A 22,586-nucleotide genomic window follows, 5' to 3' on the forward strand; every position below is an offset into this window, starting at 1 on the left:
GAGGTTCTGAGGCAGGAATTGGGGGGGGGGGTGCTTTCTAATATAACTCATTATCATTTTTTGTCTCTCTTATTACAACAGCATAGTCTGTGCGTGGAAACTCAGCTTTTTTTTTTCATGTTTATTTATTTATTTATAGAGAGAAAACACAAGTGGGGGAGGGGCAGAGAGAGAGGGAGACAGAATCTCAGGCGGGCTCCACGCTGTCAGCACAAGAGCCCGACTCAGGGCTCGAACTCACGAGCTGTGAGATCATGCCCTGAGCTGAAATCAAGAGTCAGACACGGAACCGACTGAGCCGCCCAAGCGCCCCCAAGGCTCAGCTTTCATAGTTTGCTCCTGTTGCACGCTCTCCATTTATGCGGCATAATTCTTCACGTACATCTTTAAAAATATTTTCGCTTCCGTCACACGCCTCGCGTCCATCACGTGCCCGAGAATGTGGCCTCTGCTGTCTGCCGGCGCTCGCTCGCGAGGCGGTCGCAGGCGTGTTTCAAAGGTGCGGCTTTCCCTGTGGTTTCACTGGGGGCCACGTCTAAGGAGGTGCTCTTGTGTTGGAATCATCCGAGGCTACAGATGGGAAAATCTAAATGTTTGCAGTCAGATCGTGGGCCTGACACTTTCACCAGTGTGTTGCTGAAACCTTCTCGCTGTCACACACACAAATTGTGACATGTAGCCCTTTTTCCAGATCTAGCGCCCGACAGTCTCTTAGCACAGATAGCAGCCCCTGCTCTGTTTTGTTTTGTTTTTTTAAACCCTGTTTCTCCTCCCCACCTCTCAGCACGCCCCCAGCACTTTTCACTACCTGACCTTCATTTTCGGTCTCTGCTGCTAAAGATAAGCCTCATGAGAACAGGAGTTATTTTCACTTGTACTGCCTCCCTTATTTTGTCCACTGCGTATCCCTGGCCCATAGTAGTAGTTCAACAAAGTAGTTCACAGGCTGTTGTGGTGAGGATGAAGAGAAAATAGCCATAGTTGATGAACTGTAGCAGAAAGGACCCCAGCCCCTCCTAGCACTCGAGGGCCAAACAGGACAGGCGGTGGACAACCTGAGGAGGTAGAGCGCAGTCCCCCTGGCATTCTACCAGGGATGTCTTGTGCACGCACATGAGAAGTTGTGGAGGGCCTCCGGGTTCTGGGTGTGCCCTGCGTGTGTCTGTCTGTTCAAGGAGCTCATCACCTCCTCGAGTACTAGGATCCCTCTTACCGCTTGGCTTATTTTCTGGTGGCTGTTTGTGACTCTGCCTCTGTTTCTTTAGCACACACATTGTAGGTGTTGCCAGGACAGGAATAAGGTCCAAGTACTGCTCTCAGAGAGGTGCCGACCCTGGCAAACGCAAAGCGTTCACGTTTACGCGCTCGCCACGTAAAGCAGTGGTGAGGTGAGCACGGCAGAGGAAAGGTGTGGGGAATTGGATGCATCTTTGACTTTCAGAGAGAAAGATGACGTTTAGTCTTCTAAGAGACATTCCAGAAAACAGCAGGTAGAGTGTCACCATATCTTGTTAAGAACAAGATGCCGTCGTCCCCGTTTTGCACGCTCGTGTCATGCCCGGCCTTGAGCGGCTGACTTGGTCTCTGCTCACCACACTGTATCCTTCCATCTCCGTGTTAACTTTCTCTCCCTTATCTTTGGAGATCCAAGATAACTTGAACAAGACCAAGGATGATATTAGCAAGAATATGTCGTTCCTGAAAGTGGACAAAGACTACGTGAAAGCCCTGCCCGTTCAAGGTCTGAGCTCATCGGCGGTTCTGGAGAAACTCAAGGAATACAGCTCTATGGGTACGATTCTCGGCAAATGCGAGCTGTTGACTTCCTTAACGTGGCTGGTCTGGTCATCGTTTCATGATTGTACAGGTTAAGAACAGTTCACCCTTGGAACTTAGATGCTCGTGAGGCCCCGTCTCAGAGGCTGAATTTCTTTCTTTCTTTTTTTTTTTTAAAGTTTATTTTTTTTTTTTTTGACAGAGAGAGAGACAGAGCATGAGTGGGGGAGGGGCAGAGAGAGAGAGGGAGACACAGAATCCAAAGCAGGCTCCAGGCTCTGAGCTGTCAGCACAGAGCCCGATGCGGGGCTCGAACTCACGGACTGCGAGATCACGACCTGAGCCGGAGTCAGACACTCAACTGACTGAGCCACCCAGGTGCCCCTGAATTTCTTTTTTTAAAAAATTATATGTAAATTCATCCTTCATCCATAAAGCAAAACAGTCTCCTGAGACAGTGGAACTTGGTCCCATTTCCTTTGGTAAGCCTGAATAAAATAAGTACATTTGTCTTTTAAAAAAAGCAATGAAAATGAAATACGGATCCATTATAGAAATTGTGAAATCTGCACAAAGGCACAAAAGAAAATAAAAAGTGACTCTAATTCTATCATCCAAGATAAACACAGATGAGATCCACATATAAGTCAGAGGTGTCAGTGTTTTTGTGTAACACAAACACATGTACACATACATGTACACGCATGAGTGTATAAGGGAAGGATGAATATACCGAGTAGCTCAATGTTTAAGAGTGTAGCCCACGGAGTCAGCCTGGATTCCCACTCTGGTTAGGCCACTTAAATATGGTCTTGGGTGCGTTACTTGGCCTGTGTCTCAGTCTCTGTCCTTCTACAGTAGGGATCATGATAATAGAACTTACTTGAATAATCATAGAGCTCAAACAGGATGATACAGGTAAATGTATAGTAACTGGCATATAGTTAAGTACTCAATAAATGTTAACTTACGAATACAAATACATGTTTGTTACAGATTAAGATCATATTACAAATATTTTAAAAAATAAGCTTTCTGGTTTGTCATCATTTTAGATTTAAAGAGAACTTGCAAATGTCATACATACAGAGATTTCCCATATGCCCCTCACCCTGCTTCTCCTGATGTTAACACCTAAACTCACCACGTTAACACTGGTTAAAACAGTAGTTAACTAAACTGCAAATTCTGTTCCTGTTTCACCAGCTTTTCCTCTAGTGTCCAGGATACCACATTGCATTTCAACAAACACACTTAAAATTTTCTACATGACGTGTTGAGTTTTTGACATCAGATTGTATAAAATTAGATGCAGTCCAGGATTTATAGGTGATGGAAAGCAGGGATCGGCACTCTGAGACCTTTGTATTAAAAGTTTCCATGATTATGAGGGCAGATTGCTGCCACTGTATTTCCTTCCTTTCCATTTTTTACTCATTGTCCACTGCCATATTCTGTACCACAGGTAAAATGACAGGAAATGAAACCATGTATCCTATTTTCGAAAGGCTGGTGGCCTCTAATCTGAAGACACGCATAATACAGTCAGTCCAGTGTCCTTTAAGGAAGAGGGAAAGTCACACTGGCAGCAAGCCAGAGTTTGGCAGATGAGCTGAGAGTGAGGACGTTCACTGCTCAGTCTTCTCTCTTGTGGGAGCTGAAGATCTTGGCTTGATAGAGCCCGTGGCTACAGTTTTCAGTCCGTGCCTCTCTGTAATTGCCTTCTCACTGTGCACTTTCAGTAGGGCACAGCCGTCCTGTAGCAAAAGGACCTGGGATAGCCACGCCGGCAGATTTGTTGATAACAATGTAGGCTGCCTTTGGAGAAGCACGACAGACAGGAAGTGGAAAGTTAGACCTCACGTTCTGGTCAGGAACCTTTCTTCTGAGCTTGATCCCGGTGTTGACCGCGTTCCTGATGCTGAGTGCTACTACATGTGTTGCCAGAAGGATGTGGCTAATTGTTGGGGGAGTGGGTTCCAGGCTCATGCGAAGGAGGGGACACTGAGACCAGGGGCCGATGGTACATGCATCGTCATGGTTTGTCTGGTCAGGGATTCAGTTCCCGGACTCCAACTCTGATGAGAGTGTACTGCCAGTTCATACTTTCTGCCAACTCTGCTCGTAATGCTCCTGACACTTCTTTGACTGGGTAGGAAGGGAGAGAAGAAGGAACCTCTTGCAGAAAAAAGTCAAGTTAGTCATACAGAGACCAGAAAATGAGTAGAAGTAAAGGAAAGTTTTTCTCCTTTATTTTATTTATTTATTTTTTTTAATTTTTTTTTTAAGTTTATTTATTTTTGAGACAGAGAGAGACAGAGCATGAACGGGGGAGGGTCAGAGAGAGAGGGAGACACAGAATCGGAAGCAGGCTCCAGGCTCTGAGCCATCAGCCCAGAGCCCGACGCGGGGCTCGAACTCACGGACCGCGAGATCGTGACCTGAGCCGAAGTCGGACGCTTAACCGACTGAGCCACCCAGGCGCCCCAAAATTTTTCTCCTTTAGAAGATAGTTGGGGCTGATGACAGCGTCTTCGTTGGACTATATATTTTTTTAATGTTTATTTATTTTTGAGAGAGAGCATGTACAAGGGGAGGGGCAAAGGGAAGGGAGACACAGAACTCGAAGCAGGTTCCACACACTGCGCTGTCAGCACCAGAGCTGGATGCAGGACTCGAACCCACAAACTGATATCATGACCTGGGCCATAGTCAGATGCTCAACCGACCGAGCCACCCAGGTGCCCCTGGACTATCTGTATTATACCTGGGTGCTGTGAATATCTTTTCACACTGTTGTTGATAGTAACGGAAGATCTTTCATCTTTATTTTGCTGCGCTAGCTCTTTATTGGAATGCTTTTTCTTGATTTATAAGAACACCTTTGAGTTTCCACTCAGACTTTGGGGTTTCTTTTGTACCAGTGGGGTTAACTTCTTATTTCTTCCTTATTAGAACCTGAGTGTAGGGGCACCTGGGTGGCTCAGTCGGTTGAGCATCGGACTTCGGCTCAGGTCATGATCTCACAGTCTGTGAGTTCAAGCCCCACGTCGGGCTCTGTGCTGACAGCTCAGAGCCTGGAGCCTGCTTCAGATTCTGTGTCTCCCTCTCTCTCTGCCCCTACCCCGCTTGTGCTCTCTCTCTGTCAAAAATAAATAAATATTAAAAAAAAATTTTTTTTAAATAAAAAAAAAAAGAACCTAAGTGTCTTCCCAAAAGTTCCTGTTTACTGACTCACTGGTCTTAACTTTCTCTACAGATGTCTTCTGGCAAGAAGGGAAGGCGTCCGGAGCTGTGTACAGTGGGGAGGAAGAGCTCACTGAACTCCTCGTGAAGGTGAGTGCCAGTCAGTTTCTCTCCTTAGTTGGGTAATTAAAATAAAATATTACGTAGGGGCGCCTGGGTGGCTCAGTTGGCTAACCATGATCTCATGGTTCGTGGGTTTGAGCCTTGCGTTGGGGCTCTGTGCTGACAGCTCAGAGCCTGGAGCCTGCTTCAGATTCTGTGCCTCCCTCTCTCTCTGCCCCTCCCCTGTTCATGCACTTTCTCTCTGAAAAATAAATAAACATTAAAAAGATACTTAAGGAAAGCTTATTGTTAAAAATAACTTCAGAGAGTCTCTCTTTACCCACACATAGGTGAATATGAATCGTACTGTTAGAGATCTCTTCAGTCTGTAAAAAAGTACAATATGACCTATGTTTTTAGGCTTATACATGCCCTGTGTAGAAGGCAGATTACTAGGGAAGGTAGTCCCCCATCATTTGAGGTTATTAATGACCAGACATATTTTGTTTGCTAAGAAGGGATGAGGAACAGAAATTTGGTCATCATTTCCTATACTACCCACATCTCAAATCAGATGATCTGAGAATGAGCAGTAGGCTCACTCATGATTCAGATAATTCTTGTTTTCTGTTGACTTTAGAGTTGCCTATAGCTTCTTCCTTTTCTAATCACATTTATTTCTTAAACTCTGCTTTGTCATGTAAAATTGGCATGGGCCTTATAGTCTCTAAGGTCTTTGTGTTTGATTATAATAACTATGAAACTCCTCATACCTTACTAAATATTACAGGTTTTGCTCTGCTATGTCTTGACATAGTGCTCTGATCTTATTCTCTGCTTAAAAATCTTTCAGTGGAGAGGTGCCTGCGTGGCTCAGTCAATTAAGTGTCTGACTCTTGGTTTTGGCTCAGGTCATGATCTCACCACCATGAGACCAAGCCCTACTTTGGGCTCCATGCTGAGTGTGGAGCCTACTTGGGATTTTCTCTCTCTCTCTCTCTCTCTCTCCCTCTCTCCCCCTTCCTTCCTCTCCCCAAATCAAACACACAAAACAAAAACAAAACCACAAAAAAATAAAAAAATAAAAAAACTTTCAGTGGCTCCCCACTACCTACAGGATAAAACCCGAGCTGCTTTTGTAGCAGAAGATGTAAGCCCCGTCATGAGCCAGCTTTCTACCTGTATTTTTAACCACTTTGTTACTTTCCCACATAAACTTAAACTTTCGCCTTTTCTCTTTGCGGCAGGCACATAGCTCACTCATACCATGTTTTCCTCCCCTTCACTCCGCCTGTTCTAAATGATGAATTCCTATTGATCTGTCACATTCCTAGTAATTCCACTCTACAGACACCTCAGACCCCTGGGGATGTTTGTTATTCCCCCCTTAGGGCCCCTTCCTTCGCTTGCATGCTTCTGGTACTGCACTGACCACAATAGCTGGTTTGTGCTGGATCCCCTCCTAAGTGCTTTGCATGCGTGTTATGTTATTTACTCATCGCTAGAACCCTAGCAGGTAGGGACCATAATTATCCCCTTGAGCATATGAGGAAACAGCCTCAGAGAGGTTATTTGACCTAAGATTACACAACTAGAGGTAACAGGTGAAGCTAAGATTGCAAAATGGGTCTGTTTGTTGTTTTATTTTATTTTTTATTTATTTTTTTTAATTAATTTTTTTTTTAACGTTTATTTATTTTTGAGACAGAGAGAGACAGAGAGTGAATAGGGGAGGGGCAGAGAGAGAGAGAGACACAGAATCTGAAACAGGCTCCAGGCTCTGAGCTGTCAGCACAGAGCCCGACGTGGGGCTCGAACTCACGCACTGCAAGATCATGACCTGAACCGAAGTCGGCCGCTCCACCGACTGAGCCACCCTGGCGCCCCTGTTTGGTGTTTTAGTATGTGCTTTTAACCACATCTATGCTTCCTTTCTCACCATGCTGTAAAATAATTTATTTGCATGTCTGTTTCCTCCACTATATGTTGATCTTCTTTATGTTGGAGAACACATCTTACCATTTTTCCGGTTTCTAGTGTTGTGCCTGATACTTAGAAACTTTTGTGTAGTGCATGGTTCTTTGTCCCATGCGGTGTATTTATCATACTTCATATCTGCTTGCATTTCTTTGCAGGCTTATGGAAATTTTGCGTGGAGTAATCCATTGCATCCAGATATCTTCCCAGGACTGCGAAAGATCGAGGCAGAGATTGTAAGAATAGCTTGTTCCCTGTTCAATGGGGGACCGGATTCCTGTGGATGTGTAAGTATATGCAGGGGCCTCCAACTATCTTATTTTGTTAGCTTAAAATAGAAGAGTTTGTTGAAAACATTTTATTATACAGATAATATGTGATTATTGTAGGAAGATCCATTTTAACAGCAATGTAAAAATGTTAACTTTTGCAATTAAAAAAAACTTTGTTTTTAAGTTTATTTATTTTGAGAGAGAAAGAGAGCAGGAGCAGGGGAGGGGCAGATAGAGAGAGGGAGGGAGAGAATTCCCAAGCTGGCTTCACACTGTCAGCACAGAGCCCCACATGGGGCTCGATCTCACAATCTGTGAGATCATGACCTGAGCCGAAACCAAGAGTTAGGAGCTTAACTCACCGAGACACCCAGGTGCCCCAACTTTTACAGTTTTTAGAACATCGACATTTTATTGTACATTTTTAAAAAAAATTTTTCATGTTTATTTATTTTTGAGAGAGAGAGAGAGACAGAGTGCGAGCAGGGAAGGGGCAGAGAGAGAGGGAGACACAGAATCCAAAGCAGGCTCCAGGCTCCAGGCTCCGAGCCGGCAGCACAGAGCCCGACGTGGGGATTGAACTCACAAACTGTGAGATCATGACTTGAGCCAAAGTCAGACGGTTAACCGACTGAGCTACCCAGGCACCCCTTATTGTACATTTTTAAAGATTTTTTTTTCATTTCAGGTTTTTATTTTGAAAAATTTTAAACTTTATATGAGTTCCTATAACAGTTTAGAGAACACCGTGGATTCGCTAAATGTAAATGTTGTGCACATCTGCTCTGTCTATTCTTTTCTTTCTCTCCCTCCCTCTTTCCTCCATCCACTGACACACCCACTGCCTACCCATTGGTCTATATAATTTTGTCAAGCCATCATAGTGTTTTTGATATACTTCTCATTGTACTCGAGCTGGAAGTTTATTATTTTGCTATAAATCAAATCTCTTTTAGTTGGTTTAGGAATAAAAGAAGGGGAAGTTATCATTATATTTAAAGACACATGTAAGGATTTTTTGTTTCAGCTGTTCTTTCTAGTAGATGTTTGTTCATTTTCCTAAACTGTGATTGATAAACGTCTGTTTAGATTTGTTACTACAGACCGATACTTGCTTTCTCTAGAAGAAACTCAGGTCTCTCAATCTCTGCTTATGCAGGGTAGTTAGATTTAACTCAGCATGCTGTAGTGGTAACCTAGAGGCACTAAGCCTATCAGATACTTTTATAATCATTATAATATCTACAAATTTATTTTTTTTTATTAAAAAAAATTTTTTTTTAACGTTTATTTATTTTTGAGACAGAGACAGAGCATGAACAGGGGAGGGGCAGAGAGAGAGGGAGACACAGAATCTGAAACGGGCTCCAGGCTCTGAGCTGTCAGCACAGAGCCCGACGTGGGGCTCGAACTCACGGATCGTGAGATCGTGACCTGAGCCGAAGTCGGACGCTTAACCGACTGAGCCACCCAGGCGCCCCTCTGCAAATTTAACTATTGAAGGGCCTGTCCAAAGGCAAGAACATTTTATAGTTTTTTGTTTTTTCCAATAAGCAGTAGTTGTTTTACTTTATGTTGGCACCATGAAAAATCAACACATTCGTATATTCTGTATCTAACAGAATGGTATTCCTGGCATTCGTTCCCCCCCAGCATTCCAAAGCTGTTAAAAACTGAGCCAACCATAATCCAGCAATGGGTTCCTTTATGGCATTTATATGAACAGGTGGCATGGTGGGAGAGGCCAATATACTTAGAGTATGTGGGTATTCTCCTGTGCCACAGACTCTGTGGACTTCTAAGAGGCCATCAGTGAAGCAACCGGAGCATCGTTTGGCCTTGTGTGGTCAAGTCAAGGATACACGTATCTCATGACCCTGAAATGTCACTACTCAGGGCGTACCCTAGGAAAACTGGTACATGTGTGTATCAGGATGGATGTATACTCATAGCAGCACTGTCCATGGTAACTGCAAACTGGCAGTAACCAGTGGCTGTCAGTAGTGCGGTGGAACATTGTAGAATGTCAGTAGTGCGGTGGAACATTGTAATTTGCTTCAGTCCATTGGAGCTGCTGCTCCGATTAATGCTCAAATTGGCCCATTTTGACCAGTGGGAGCCTCTTAGTTTTGGCTCTTGGGTCCTTTTGTGTGACTCATGTAGTCTTTGAAAGCTTCCTTTCTTTTTCCCTTTTTTTTGAGAAAATACTTTTATTTGATGAAATATTCCAGGTTGACCTTGCATGCTTCCAGACCCTGATTCAGCCACTTGTCCAAAGAGCCCGGTCTCATTTAGAACTCTGTAAAATACTTACATGGTTTGTGAGTCAAACTTACGGAACAAGACAGATAAAAACTCAGCCAGAATAAAATCCAGAGAGACAAATAGAAGGCACAGAAGAGGTTGAGAGCCATGAGGCTAGAGTGAGAAGGGCTGACACACATCTGACAGGTGGTTAATTACCCAGGAGACAAGGGGAACTTGGACAGGCGTAGCTGTTAGAGCAGCGATGTTCTCCGTAGCAGCAGTGGCTGGGGTGTCTGTGGGTAGAGGGAAGATGGGCTGTGAGGTGATAATCATTGGAGCCAGGAGATAATTACAGAGCTTTCATTGATTCAAGTAATTGATCAATGAGTTAATTTTTAAAGTAAGCTCTGTGCCTGATGTGGGTCTTGAACTCCCAACCCTGGGGTCAGGCGTCACATGCTGTACGCACTGAGCCAGCTAGGCACCCCTGCATGGCAGTTCTTTATCGTTCCTTTGCTTGGCGTATATTTTGTTTCTTTAAATATATTGCACGTGATTATTTTCTATTCTGTGTCTAATTCCACCACTTCTGAGCCTCAACCTGTCTCTGCCGGTTTCACTCATGTTGTCTTGTGTTGTCATATTTGTGACTTCGTTGTTGTTTCAACTGTGAGCCACTCGTCTTCCCGGGAACCTATCTTTGAGGCCTAGATGGAAATGAAGGTCTGGCAGAGAAGATGTGCAGCAGCTCCTGCCAGATGCAGGGGAGTCGCTGGGAAGCGATCTGCGTCCGATGCTCAGCTTGCAGTTTCGTGCTACGGCGGTGGCGTGAGTTCACACCACAGACTCATGTGAAAGCGGTCTCGTTATCCGTTCCTGAGAGTTCTTTGTTTTTCTTCACCTGCCCGTCAGAGCCGAGAAAGCAGTTTTCTTGCTGCCCTCTTCTGCACCACTGGGGTATTTCTCGTTCCCCTGAGAATGTGGGTGCGGGTCCCAGGTCTTCAGCCGTGTGCTGTCAGAGTCCTTCCCGGGGGCAGGCCCTGAGTTGATCTCCTGTCAGTTGTCACAACGGGAGTTTGGTGTCCGGGGGCGGCAGCAGCCCTCACGGCCGAGGCCGGCTCTGGCCCTCCTGTATCTGTAGGATTCTCAACGTCGCTTTGTCCGGGTTCAGTTTACTCCTTCGTGTTAGCTCAGTGGCGGGTGTAAAAAACTGTTACTGTTTCCTCAGGCTTTCGGTCGTCTCTCGCGGGAGGCCCAGCTGTACGGTCAGTGTTGCCGGAGATGGGGTTCCGGGGTGGTTGTTTCCCCATGTGACCGTGCGCACTTCGCAGCCTCTTTCCCTCTGGATTTTCTCTTCCCCGCTTTGTCCTAGGTTGCTCAGCTCTTCCTTGGAGAATAGGATTTCCCAGATTTGCGACCGTCCCTGTGTTTCTTGTTGGAACCCCGTTTGGTTCCCCGTGTCTAGCCAGGAGGACGCAGCTCTCCATGTGCGGAGCGGCGTCCGTCTTTCAGTCTGTCGTTTGCTAATCTGGTTCGCTACACTTGCCTCAACCTTTCCTCCAAGTCATTGTTTTTGTTCTCGGCAGGGCTTATTCTGTTTCCTATGCCTTAATTCTGTGTTGGGATCGTTTGGTACTTTGTGCTTTGGGGTCTGTGGTCTCATCATCTTGTTTTTGGTGTCCAGTCATTCAGCGCTTGTTCTCTTGAATCCACGTTTGGTTTTTTTTTTTTTTTTTTGAATCCACGTTCTTATCATATTGTCCTATAGTGACCAACAGGTGCGTGGATTTCCCTTCTCCTTAGGCTGTTACCATTTTTTGAGTTCGGCTTTTGTTTTGCGTGCTGCTTTTTTTTTTTTTTTTTTCTTTTTGAATCTTTGCATGGTTACCGGGCCATTTTCTTTCATCATGGCTCATGCTCCTCGGAACATTCGAGTTTGTTCTGCTGCATGGTGGCCGATCTCTCATGTGAGAGCATTTGGTTGAGCGCCGCTTTGTTGCACCTGTGTTGGGTTTGGTGGGTCTCGTCTGAGATTTTGTTAAGAGTTATCTCTTAGAGTTCACTCTGCCTAGCTGGAAGAGAATAACACCCTTGGGCTTTGATTGTTTCTTTAACCCGTTCTATATCCCTGAAGCCCTGACTTCAGGGGTCGGTCCCCACATTCTCTTCTCATTTTGCTGGTTTCTCCTTAGCTGCCAGGGCTACCACTCACTGATCTGAAGATAACGACACCCCCTCCATTGTTTCTCTGAAGATTTGGGGGCTTTAATGAGCATTCTCAGGATTTTGCCGGCCCACAGGACAGTTTTCAGGGCCTGGAGGGGGGATTAGGAACTGTATTCTGCTGTCTGCTGTACTTCAGAAACTTCTCCTTTTTCCTTGCCACTATTTGAAGTATATTGCTTCCGAGTATCTGTCTCTTTGTTCGGTGATTGTTACTGCAGGTTTCTGCTGCTTCTTTTCTTCCTTCTTCTAGGTCCTGGGGGAGAGAAGGTAGTTGTGGAGCGGTTTCAGCCTTCCATCTTAATCCAGAAGTCCAACCCTGGTTTTTGTTTTTGTTTTGTGTTTTGTTTTTGCGTTGCTACAGTTAAACCATGCCTCTTCCATTTTGATCTTTTTTAGTGGCTGTGTCAGGGATCAGGAGAAGGATGGAGTCTGAGATCTCCAGTCTTTTCTATTACATAAAATTTTATAAGAGAACTAATTACCTCTGGGATTATTTCAGTTTCTCTGTTTCTCTCACCCTTCTCTATTTCTGTCTCTCTCTTATATCTCTGTCTCTCTCTCACATCTCTCTGTCTCTCTCTCACATGTGTCTGTCTCTGCTGCTTTTGGTGAAAACAGTTCGGGGTTCAGAGATGGGAAAGAAGACGACAGAGCCTCATGGCTGGGCTGTGTGTAGCATGCTCCCAACTAAGATCTTAGCTCTTTTTGTTCTTTGTTCTTCAACTTAAGCTGTTTTTCCTTCTATTAACTTCACTTGCCTCAGAACGGATGAGAGGTTATCTCGTATACTAAAAGAAATTCTGTTGCCACGGAGAACAGTCTTGGCTTGCGCAAATGCCTTTGGCTACAAACAGCATCTGAAAGAAAATTCTCCAAGTAGGCCATGTTCTACTCTTGTTCTCTGACGTACTTACATATTAACAGCGAGAGTTGTTATAATGTTGGAAGAAGTTGACTAACATTACAAGTAGTTATTGAGGCTTTTCTCACTTCACCATTAAATTTCCATTTTTTTCTTTGGGCACACAGGGCAGTGGGAGATTAGCAGCATAGTTAAACGCAGAATTGGAGTGCCTGACTGGCTCAGGTGGAAGAGCATGCTACTCTTGGTCTCAGGGTTGTGAGTTCAAGCCCCATGTTGGGCATGGAGCCTACCGAATAAAAATTAAACAAAAATAAATAAACATAGAAATTGGGGGATCAGCAATAAAAATCAGAAGTAGAATGTAGATATTCCTGCCTTTACAGTCAAAGTGCACTGTTGTTTGCCCAACAAATAATGATGTTGATTTGATTCGTTATTGGACTAAAAATAGGGTGTGTGCGCTGGGTGACTAGGGGTTTGGAAATACTTTTGCTTAGGTCATCACGGGACCTTAGTAAGAGACTGACGCACTGGAGACTTGGACGTTGCTGGTTCTTTCCTGACTTTCTTCACAGCTGGTTTGGCTCCTCATGTCACATTCTGAGGTCTTATGCTAGACCACAGGACGTGCTGCTGGTTTGCAGAGCTGACCTCCTCTGTAAGCATTTTCATTGTCTCCAGCACAGAAGTGCCGGGATTTGTAAACCGGTCTCCCTTGCCCAAGTTCAGTGCATTACCTTGTGGGTGATGGTCACATGTTTCACGAAGACTTCCTGAATCAAAATGTGACTGACTTCTCTCAGCTAATCTTCCATGTAACTGCTGACCACTGGGATTTTGTAGCCAATGGTATTTTTGTCCTATATGTGGTTACTTTAGGAAATTTCAGAAATTACCGTCTCTCATTCCATCTCCTGTTAAGCTGTACTAAATGAACAAATGTAGAAAGTTTTACTTCTCAGCAACAGATGCTAATGGATGGCATTGGGTGAAATATTTTAGCCTTCGGGGCTTCTCAGCTGTACAATGAGGAAGTTATCTAAGCTTGTATGAATCTTCAGAGATGAGAAGTCTAAGAAAATAACCACCTAGCTCAGTGCTGTGGCTTTTTGTTTGATTGTTTGTTTGTTTTGAAATGATTCATTCTTAGATGCTATCTAAGAAGATAGCCTAATGGGTATGACATGCCTGTGTTGGTCATGGTTTATGAGAGTCACATCAGGCTTTGAATAGTGTTAGTTGAGGTTGTATTAGGTGTCAGCTATTAGGCTAAGTGCTCAGAATATTGTCATGAGCAGATCGGTCCCCACCTTCATGAGTTTGTAGTCCAGTGAGGGAGATCGGGCTCATGACAGGCCCTCTGAGTGTTGGGAACCAAGATTGGGCTTAGCTGATAAAGCCAGATTTCCTTCCGGAAGACATAGCAGTGTCTGCTCTGCAGAATGCATTCGAGACCTTATCTGCTTCTGCATCAGACCACCATCAAGATCAAGGTGGCATCGATGTGCTTGCTGATCGTTGTCCCTCACTCCACTCCATGGATGTCGTCTCTTCTTTATTACAGGTGACCTCTGGGGGGACAGAAAGCATACTGATGGCCTGCAAAGCTTATCGGGACCTGGCCTTTGCGAACGGCATCAGAACTCCAGAAATGTATGTATGTGTGGCCTTTAGATTATCTGTTTGGAGTACCGCTGTTGCAAACAGCCTGACCATCTGTTTTCTGCTTCTTGTCTTCCCTCTTCCTCTGGCAGTTCCAGTCCTCATTCTTCCTTTCCTTTGCCCTTGACCCTCATCCCTTCACATTCTGCAATGTCCTGGGTGGATCAGCCAGTTAATTTTAAAGGTCATTCCCTTTCCCAGCTCGCAAGTTTGTACACGGCATATACGGATAGCAAGAATGAGATCCTTTTTCTAAAAGTGACAGAGTGACGGGACTACATCTTTGAATTCTGTGATTTTATTATAAGTAATCTGGAGCCTAAGGAAAACTCTAATTACCTAGTTCAGTGAAAGTTACTTAAATATTATAGGCTGCCTCGGGGTGCTTCCTGAGAAGATTTCAGCCTGAGGGCTGTTTTTTGGGAGGAAAACTTTAAAAAATTTTTTTGAGATTCATCCATAATGGCACCCCATGGGCATAATTTTGATAGTTGGCTGCATTTTTTTCTCTAGACCCTCTCCTTATCCGGTGTGTTTATACTGCATCCTCTGGGTTACTGTTTTCCTGCAAATGTCACTAAGGGTTTTGTTGCAGGTGATCTCAAGCCTGAGAGAATAAATCACGGTGCCATCTTTCTCACACATAAATCTTAGTGCCTGGTACTTACTCAGTAATCGAGACTTTCCTTCCTTAAGGGGAACAGATTGATTTTGAGAGTGTAGTAATTGAGAGAAGTCTGAAAGCAAATACATAACCATGGCTCAGTCTCCTTTTCAGTGCTATTTGTCTTTTTTTTTTTTTTTTTTTTTTTTAAGTAAGCTCTGTGCCCAGCGTGGGGCTTGAACTCATGACCCTGAGATCAAGAGTCACATACTCTACCAACGGAGCCAGCCAGGCGCCCCCCATTTCAGTGCTATTGGAAATGCTGCTTCCAAGTTTACAGGAACAATGGGAATTTTCGTTTCTCACAGGCTGTGGGCTTTCAGAGATGGAAGGAACCACTGACTTGGTAGAACACCCCAGCCAAGCGGTCTTGGGTTCCTGCTTGGCTGTGTATTGTGTCAGGCAGCACGTTCCCACCAGGGTCTCCCGGCTTTGGATGGCCAACACAAAAAGGCTCTGCCAGATGCTGGTCTGATCCAAATTCCCAATCCCTCATCTTTTACCTGTCAGCCCTCATTTATGCTTCGGATTTGCTAAATCACAGGGAGAAATTTTCTATAGAAAATCATTTGACCTCTTTTTATTTGTGGTTAAAAAGAAAAACAACATAAACACTTGTAAAAATGTGAGGAAAAATAATTAGAAGTTTGCTCTTGGGGATTTAGATGAGCTGCTAATGAGGCTCTCTCTTGAACCCTGCTTTTATCTGAATTTCATTATTTTCCTCTTCTCTATCATTTAGTGTGGCCCCCCAGAGTGCCCATGCTGCATTTGACAAAGCAGCCAATTATTTTGGGATGAAGATTATACGGGTTCCACTGAACAAAATGATGGAGGTGGATGTTCGGGTGAGTTCCCCTGAAGGGCCATTTCCTGCTGGGGACTGTGAGGTGCAGGAATGTACCCGACCGGCTGACTTTTTGCAACGTCGTGCACACGTGGGCTCCAGAGGCCTTGGACTGTAGCGGCCAGAGCCGACGAGCTGCTGCTGGCAGTGGTGATTGAGTGTTTTCATAAATTCAGAGGTCTGATAGCAAGATGATCTATCTAGTCCCTGACTTGAGACTTCGCAGACCTTGATTTTGCTTCAGCAACATCACTTTCCCCTTTGTCTTTGTACCGTGAGCATGGACTCACCTGCCCCCAGACTCTTCTTGTGGTTTTTATTGGCCTGAATCGGTATCCTTGGCAACAGAATAGTAACAATATTTATTCAGAACCAAACTACCCAAGTTATTAGCACTGGCGTTATTTCTGCCTGCCATCTTTACTGATTTATTAACTGACAAATTAATGAGTTGACAAATAAAAAATATATTTAAGGTGCCAGCTTGATGTTTTGAGATGTGTATACACTGCAAAATAATCCCCACAGTCATACTATTGAACATACCCATCTCCTCAAATAGTTACTGTTTTCTTTCTTTTTTTTTTTCCTCCTTGGTTGGCATACTTAAGACTCCCTCTTCGACCTCCAGCTGATTTCAAGCATACAGTGCAGTATTGTTGTTTCGTGGTCACATGGCCATCCACTAGCCGTCCAGAACTTGCTGTTAGACATCACTGAAACTCGGTGCCCCTCATCCCCCAGCCCCCAGCAGGCAGCATTCCACTCTCTGCTTCTGAGATTGACTGCTGTACCTGCCGTATGTGAGATCATGCAGTATTTATCTTTCTGTTCCTGGCCTGCTTAGCAGTATGCCTTCCAGATTCATCCCTGTTGTCATAAATGGCAGGCTTTCTTTTTTTAAGACTGAATTGTAGTCCTTTATTTTTATGCCTTGCCTTTGTGGAGAACTTTCTAGTTTCTAGAGTGCTATACAAATTGCATCTGAGCTTTATGACAGCCCAGGGAAGTTGTAGAAGCTGTTAGTATTTTTGCAGCGCACAGGTGAGGAAACAGACCGGGGCGGTTAAGTAGTTTACCTCCGGTTTCAGCGCTAGTCAGTGGGGCCGGGACATGCTCCGCGGCATCTTCGCCCGATGCTGTTTCCTCCCACAGTGATTTGCTGTATTGTGGCCTCAGGCTGTTTTTCCCAGATGGACCCCTCTGGCCTGGTTTTCTGTGCTGCCCCCATGGCAGGGGCGGTCTTCTCTCGGGTTGGAGAGGTGGAGGCAGCGGCACTGGAGGAGCGCAGACCCTGAGCCAATAGCGACAGAGAGTAATGTTGACGTGGCTTCTCATTTTCCTTTCGACTTTAACCCCTAGGCGATGAGGAGAGCCATCTCCAGGAACACTGCCATGCTCGTCTGTTCTACCCCCCAGTTTCCTCACGGTATCCTAGATCCTGTCCCTGAAGTGGCCAAGGTACGTGGGAGAAATGGGCCGCTTGCTAGGCAGTCAGGTTGAGATTTTATAATAGAATCTAATGGTGCGGGACTCGGCAAGGAGAAGCAAGTGCGAGTTCAGGTTTGTGCACAAATCCCAGGAGCCGCAGAGGAAGCCGTCCAGCTCCCTTCGGAGCCTCTGCTGTAGGGGAGGGATGACACAAGGTAGAGCCTTTGTTGAAGCTGGATACTCTGGATACTCTGAAAGAGCGCCGCTGTTTCCATTCAGCCGGGAGATGGGCTGCTTGTTAAGGGTGTGCCTCGCAGGGGGCCGTGTCCCTCAGGCTCCCCGCCCCGCCGTTACTAAAGCAGCACCTTTCCCCCCCTAAATCAGAGCGCTGCTTGTGTCCTGTTCGGCTTTGCATTGCGTTTGGGGCCCTGCAGTATTTAGATATAAAATGCCACATTTCAGATGAATTATTTTGAAGGCTAAATACATTTGGAAGATGAGCTTTATTAGGAATGTCAAAACTAGCCAGTTTTTTAAAACATGAAAGCCATCGTGCATGACGGCCTTGGGAGTACAGCACACCTTTCCACCTGTGTCTTACAAAGTTTTTGTTATATGGCTATAAATGAAATTCTCTTGCGGTCTCTTTTGGAACTAGCTGGCTGTCAGATACAAAATACCTCTTCATGTGGACGCTTGTCTGGGGGGCTTCCTCATCGTCTTTATGGAGAAAGCAGGATACCCGCTGGAGCAGCCGTTTGATTTCCGGGTGAAAGGCGTGACCAGCATTTCAGCTGATACCCACAAGGTGAGGCGGGGAAGGACCGAATGTTAAAGTAGTCATTTGATTATTTCGATTACTATCAACAAAATAAATTGGTTGGAGCGTTAGCGTCTGCCAGAAATGTAAAATTAAGTCCGGCTCTTTGCTCTCACCAGGGTAGCTGGTTCAGGTGACAAGTAATAGTGAAAAGAGACCCATTATCTTGGCGGCATGTGGCTAAGAGAATTTCTGTGCCCGCTGACGGCATGTGACTGGGACATGCTAGGACCTAGGCATGTGGCCCCCAGAGCAAAGCTTCCTGAAGCTTTCGGATCCTTTGGGGTGAGGTCGATGATAGAACTCCTAAGAGGGTGTATGCTAGTGCTGTAGCTCCGCGCTCCTGGGGCTCCTGCCCTGAGCGACCGTTGGGGCTAACGGGAGAGTCCTGTGGAAAAAGGGAAGAGCTTAGGTGCTTGGGAATGTTCGGATGCTGCCGCCCCTGGGGGACTGAGACCGAGTGTAGGTTGGTCAGGAACGCTCTTAAACGGCATCCGGATGTGGAGACGGAATAGCGGCCTCGGGCTGCGTGCTTTGTCTTGGCTGCACCGGCAGAGTTCATTTTAATTTCCAGTGTAGTGGGGACCTGGTTCTCAGACTCTGAATAATGTGTACGGATCTTCCGTCAGGATCTGATCCGATTTCACCTCGGCCCCCAGCAACCCCTGTGCCCCCTTCCTTACCGTCTCTCCCGGTGTCTGTCAGGGAGTGAACTTAGCTCCACGTGAGCTGCAGGGACAGTTCGTTAGGAGGGCACGTTTTCTATAAGGAAACCAAGCACACAGTTTATTTTTCAGCTGCATCAAGTAGCTTCTGGACTCTGAGCACTGTGATTTTTTTAAAAGGAAGTATAATACCAATAAAAATAACGGGAAGGGAGTCAGCTCGTGATTTGAGTTGTTCCGAGTGACACGAATTCCACCCTTCTCCGCTCAAAGAGAGTTCCCTCCAGCCTTTAACCTTCTGACTTTGAATTCTTTTTTTTAATTTTTCAAGTTTATTTATTTTTGAGAGAGAGGGTGAGAGCAGAGAGAGAGGGAGACAGAGGCTGCGACGTGGGCTCTGCGCTGACAGCGGTGAGCCCACGGCGGGGCTTGAACTCCCGAACTGTGAGATCGTGGCCTGAGCTGCAGTCGGACGCTCACCCGACTGAGCCCGCCGGGCGCCCCCTGACTTTGAATGTTTCACGTGGGCGGGAAGCAGAGAGAAGCGGGCGCGTGTGAGAGAGGTTTGCGGGCTGAGTTTGTGGGGCAGGCGTGCCCGGCAGAACCGTGGACTCACCTGTGCTTCTCCCCCTCAGTATGGCTATGCCCCCAAAGGCTCGTCCGTGGTGCTGTACAGTGACAAGAAGTACAGGAGCCATCAGTTCTTCGTTGCTACCGATTGGCAGGGTGGTATCTACGCTTCCCCGACCATCGCGGGCTCACGGCCTGGAGGCATTAGCGCGGCCTGTTGGGCTGCCTTGATGTACTTCGGTGAGAGTGGCTATGTTGAAGCTACCAAACAGATCATCAAAACCACTCGCTTCCTCAAGTCAGAGTATGTGTGCAAGATCGGGATTCTGCCTCGTCTCTTGCTTTGTCTGCTCGTAGGTTCGAGGCGTCTGCCTGGCCAAGCACCCGTACTCCCAGCCCGTTTACCGTCCTCTGGAGACCGGGGGTTTAGGACAGCAGCTCAGGCGTGTGGTGCCGGCCCGAGAGGATAAGTTCCCTTGGTCTGCTGTGACTCGGAGGGTCAGATCCAGGCTTCGTCTTTAGCCATCGTGTCTCGAAGGACGTGTCAGCAACCGGCAGCTCTTACCAAGGGCTGACAGTTCAGTGCGAACTTGAGCATGTGTCCTAACCATCTGGAGGATGTGTTTAAAATGCAGAATTCTCATTCAGTAGATCTGGAAAGGGAGTCTGAGGGTGTGCGTCTCTAGGAAGTTCCCAGTGGGAACCGAAGCTGCCAGTCTAGGAATCACACGTGGAGGGAGAATCGCTAGTGTAGGAAAAGAATCGGGGATGAGGCGGAATGAATGGGGGCGGGGCAAGTGAGGAAATCCAGGGCTGAGCTAAGGCTGGAACTAGGCTGCGTGCTGGCTGGCTTACCTGTGCACATATTACCCGCCTGTCTCTGTGGCTCACCCGGGCTGGGCAGGCTTTTGCAGAGTCCTGAAGGTGAATGAAAGTGGCCAGTTAGGCCTGTCTCATTTGAAAGAAGCCTGCATATACCCAGCTGGTAGACCCGTGTGTTGAGAGCTGCTGTACCATTTCATGCATTAGGCATGACATGTAGGACTTTAAACTGTGGAGATCGATGATTTTGCCAGGATTTTCTTTTCTGTACATCTTTTTTTTTTTTTTTTTTTAATTTTTTAAATGTTTACTTATTGTTGAGAGAGAGGGAGAGAGAAAAAAAGTGCGAGTGGGGGAGGGGCAGAGAGAGGGAGACAGAATCCGAAGTAGGCTCCAGGCTCTGAGCTATCAGCACAGAGCCTGACGTGGGGCTCGAACCCACGAGGCCCGAGATCATCGCCTGAGCTATCGGACACTCAACTGACTGAACCACCCAGGCGCCCCTTAACGTGCATCTTTTATGCCTCAGATGCCTCTCAGGCATATCAGAATTTGGGAGTTGGGCAGATAGGGTAAGAGCCGATGATTCTGACTCATTGGAGCTTGGTGGGATTTGGGCCTTTGAATACTTGTAATGTTTGGGGACCACTGCTCTCAGTCTAGCCACCTGATTTTAGAAGGTGAGAGAGCTGAGGCCCTAAAAGATTAGATTGTGTTATAGGGGAGACATTGAATGATTAGAGAGGTGATGGCCCGAGGAGTATATGTGGCTGAACTTCCTTTCTGTTCCTTTTTTTGTTTTCAGGCTGGAAAATATCAAAGGCATCTTTGTTTTTGGGAATCCTCAGTTGTCAGTCATAGCTCTGGGCTCCCGAGATTTTGACATCTACCGACTGTTTAACCTGATGACTGCCAAGGGATGGAACCTGAACCACCTGCAGTTCCCACCCAGGTAAGCTGGAGGAGCCTCTTCCCTTCCTGCGCGCCGTGGCTGCCAAAGAACTCGGGTGGCAAGGTGACCCGAAGCATAGAGATCGGCTATGAGGCCGGGCACCGCAGTGGCAACTGTAGTAGCTGTAGGATTGCGTCTTGCCATCTGGAATTACTCTGTATCCAGAACAAGACGATTAGCTTTAAAACTAGCAAAATTAGGTGGCAGCCTCTTGAGACCAGTGGCCGGTCACGAGACGCCTCCCCACCGCCCCTGCCGTCTTTCTAGGCTGTGCTCTCTCTACCCGTCTTGTGTACCGCCATCACATGGTGCCTACAAACTGACTGCTTCCCTCAAAACCTCCCTTAGGGCCTCTAATCGTTCAGGCCCGCTGCTCTCTCCTTTAATATGCCTTTGTAATCTAACCTTCCATGATGCTTACAAATAAATAAACACTCCACCCCAACGGCAGAGGTCTCTCCTGTGTCTTCTACGTACCCCGATCCCTTTGACTTCGTGGTGCCACTGCCAGTCCTGTGTGGACTCAGTTTATTCCTCTTCACTATCCCTCTGTTCCTCAGTCTCCCTCCAGGGGGAGTTAGAGTTTCTTCTTTGCCTTGAAGTCCTTCAAGACCCCAGCCCTGTGGCCCTGTCCCCATGAAGGTGTATCATCTAAGGTGAAAGCCTCCCCTTGGTGGTCACGTGGCTCAAGGCCTAGCAGTTGACCGTTTTGGAGGGGAGGGGTGGGACAGAGCTGGCAGCTGTATTCATTCTGTCAGGATGTTCTCGATCATGCTGAGGCATGAAGCCCTCGTGTCAGCCCATGCTCGACAGCCCATGTATTGGTCTCCCTGATTCCCAGGACTGGGAACACTCGTCACAAATCACATGAAGAAGCCAGCGATAAATTCCTGTGTGGGGGCTGCTTTATTTTAGAACTTTTTTCCCCCGCGGTTCATCTCTGTCTGTGTCTGTCTTCTCCCGTAGTATTCATTTCTGCATCACGCTGGTACACACTCGGAAGCGAGTAGCCATACAGTTCCTAAAGGACATCCGGGAGTCTGTCACTCAGATCATGAAGAATCCTAAAGCAAAGACCACAGGAATGGTAGGGACACTTGGGATTTTTTTCTTCCTGTGGACGTTTAGGTATCCTGGGGGGGTTGGAAGAACCAAATGACCTCGAGTCTGTTCCTGCCTCTGTTATGTCTCCACAAACCTTATCACTCCAAGCTGATAATCTCTGCCTCACCCGTGTCCAAGGTGTTTGGTCTCAGATGAAGTATGCTATGTAGAAAGCACCTTGTAAATTTAAAAGTGCCATACAAAGGCAGGTGGTGGTCCTGTCCCTTTGAAAAGAAAGTTTTGACACAGGAAAGGCAATAGCCTGCCTTTTCTGGAATTTTCTACAGCAAATCCCATAGGCTGGTTCCTTTGGGCAGAAAGGCAGACTGGGAAGTACCTGTGAAAAACTGTCTGGGTGGGCATAGAGTGGGGAGAAGAGGGACATGGAAGTCAGGGAT

The 22,586-nt window shown here is 46.3% G+C and overlaps 1 protein-coding gene across 6 annotated transcripts in view; it reads left to right on the top strand.

The window, feature by feature from the left end:
- Nucleotides 1-22,586, top strand: part of SGPL1 (sphingosine-1-phosphate lyase 1) — a 75,510-nt gene that overhangs the window by 50,239 nt on the left and 2,685 nt on the right. For all 6 annotated transcript variants that reach the window (XM_042908833.1, XM_042908829.1, XM_042908831.1 and 3 more), the window contains exons 5-14: nt 1,645-1,792; nt 5,036-5,112; nt 7,200-7,328; nt 14,216-14,304; nt 15,720-15,825; nt 17,187-17,285; nt 17,914-18,063; nt 19,376-19,614; nt 20,938-21,084; nt 22,051-22,171. In XM_042908833.1, the coding sequence (XP_042764767.1) occupies nt 1,645-1,792; nt 5,036-5,112; nt 7,200-7,328; nt 14,216-14,304; nt 15,720-15,825; nt 17,187-17,285; nt 17,914-18,063; nt 19,376-19,614; nt 20,938-21,084; nt 22,051-22,171 (1,305 nt within the window). The remainder of the gene's footprint in view (nt 1-1,644; nt 1,793-5,035; nt 5,113-7,199; nt 7,329-14,215; nt 14,305-15,719; nt 15,826-17,186; nt 17,286-17,913; nt 18,064-19,375; nt 19,615-20,937; nt 21,085-22,050; nt 22,172-22,586) is intronic.

The sequence above is a fragment of the Panthera leo genome, chromosome D2 (genome assembly GCF_018350215.1).
Source record: "Panthera leo isolate Ple1 chromosome D2, P.leo_Ple1_pat1.1, whole genome shotgun sequence".
Lineage (NCBI taxonomy): Eukaryota > Metazoa > Chordata > Mammalia > Carnivora > Felidae > Panthera > Panthera leo.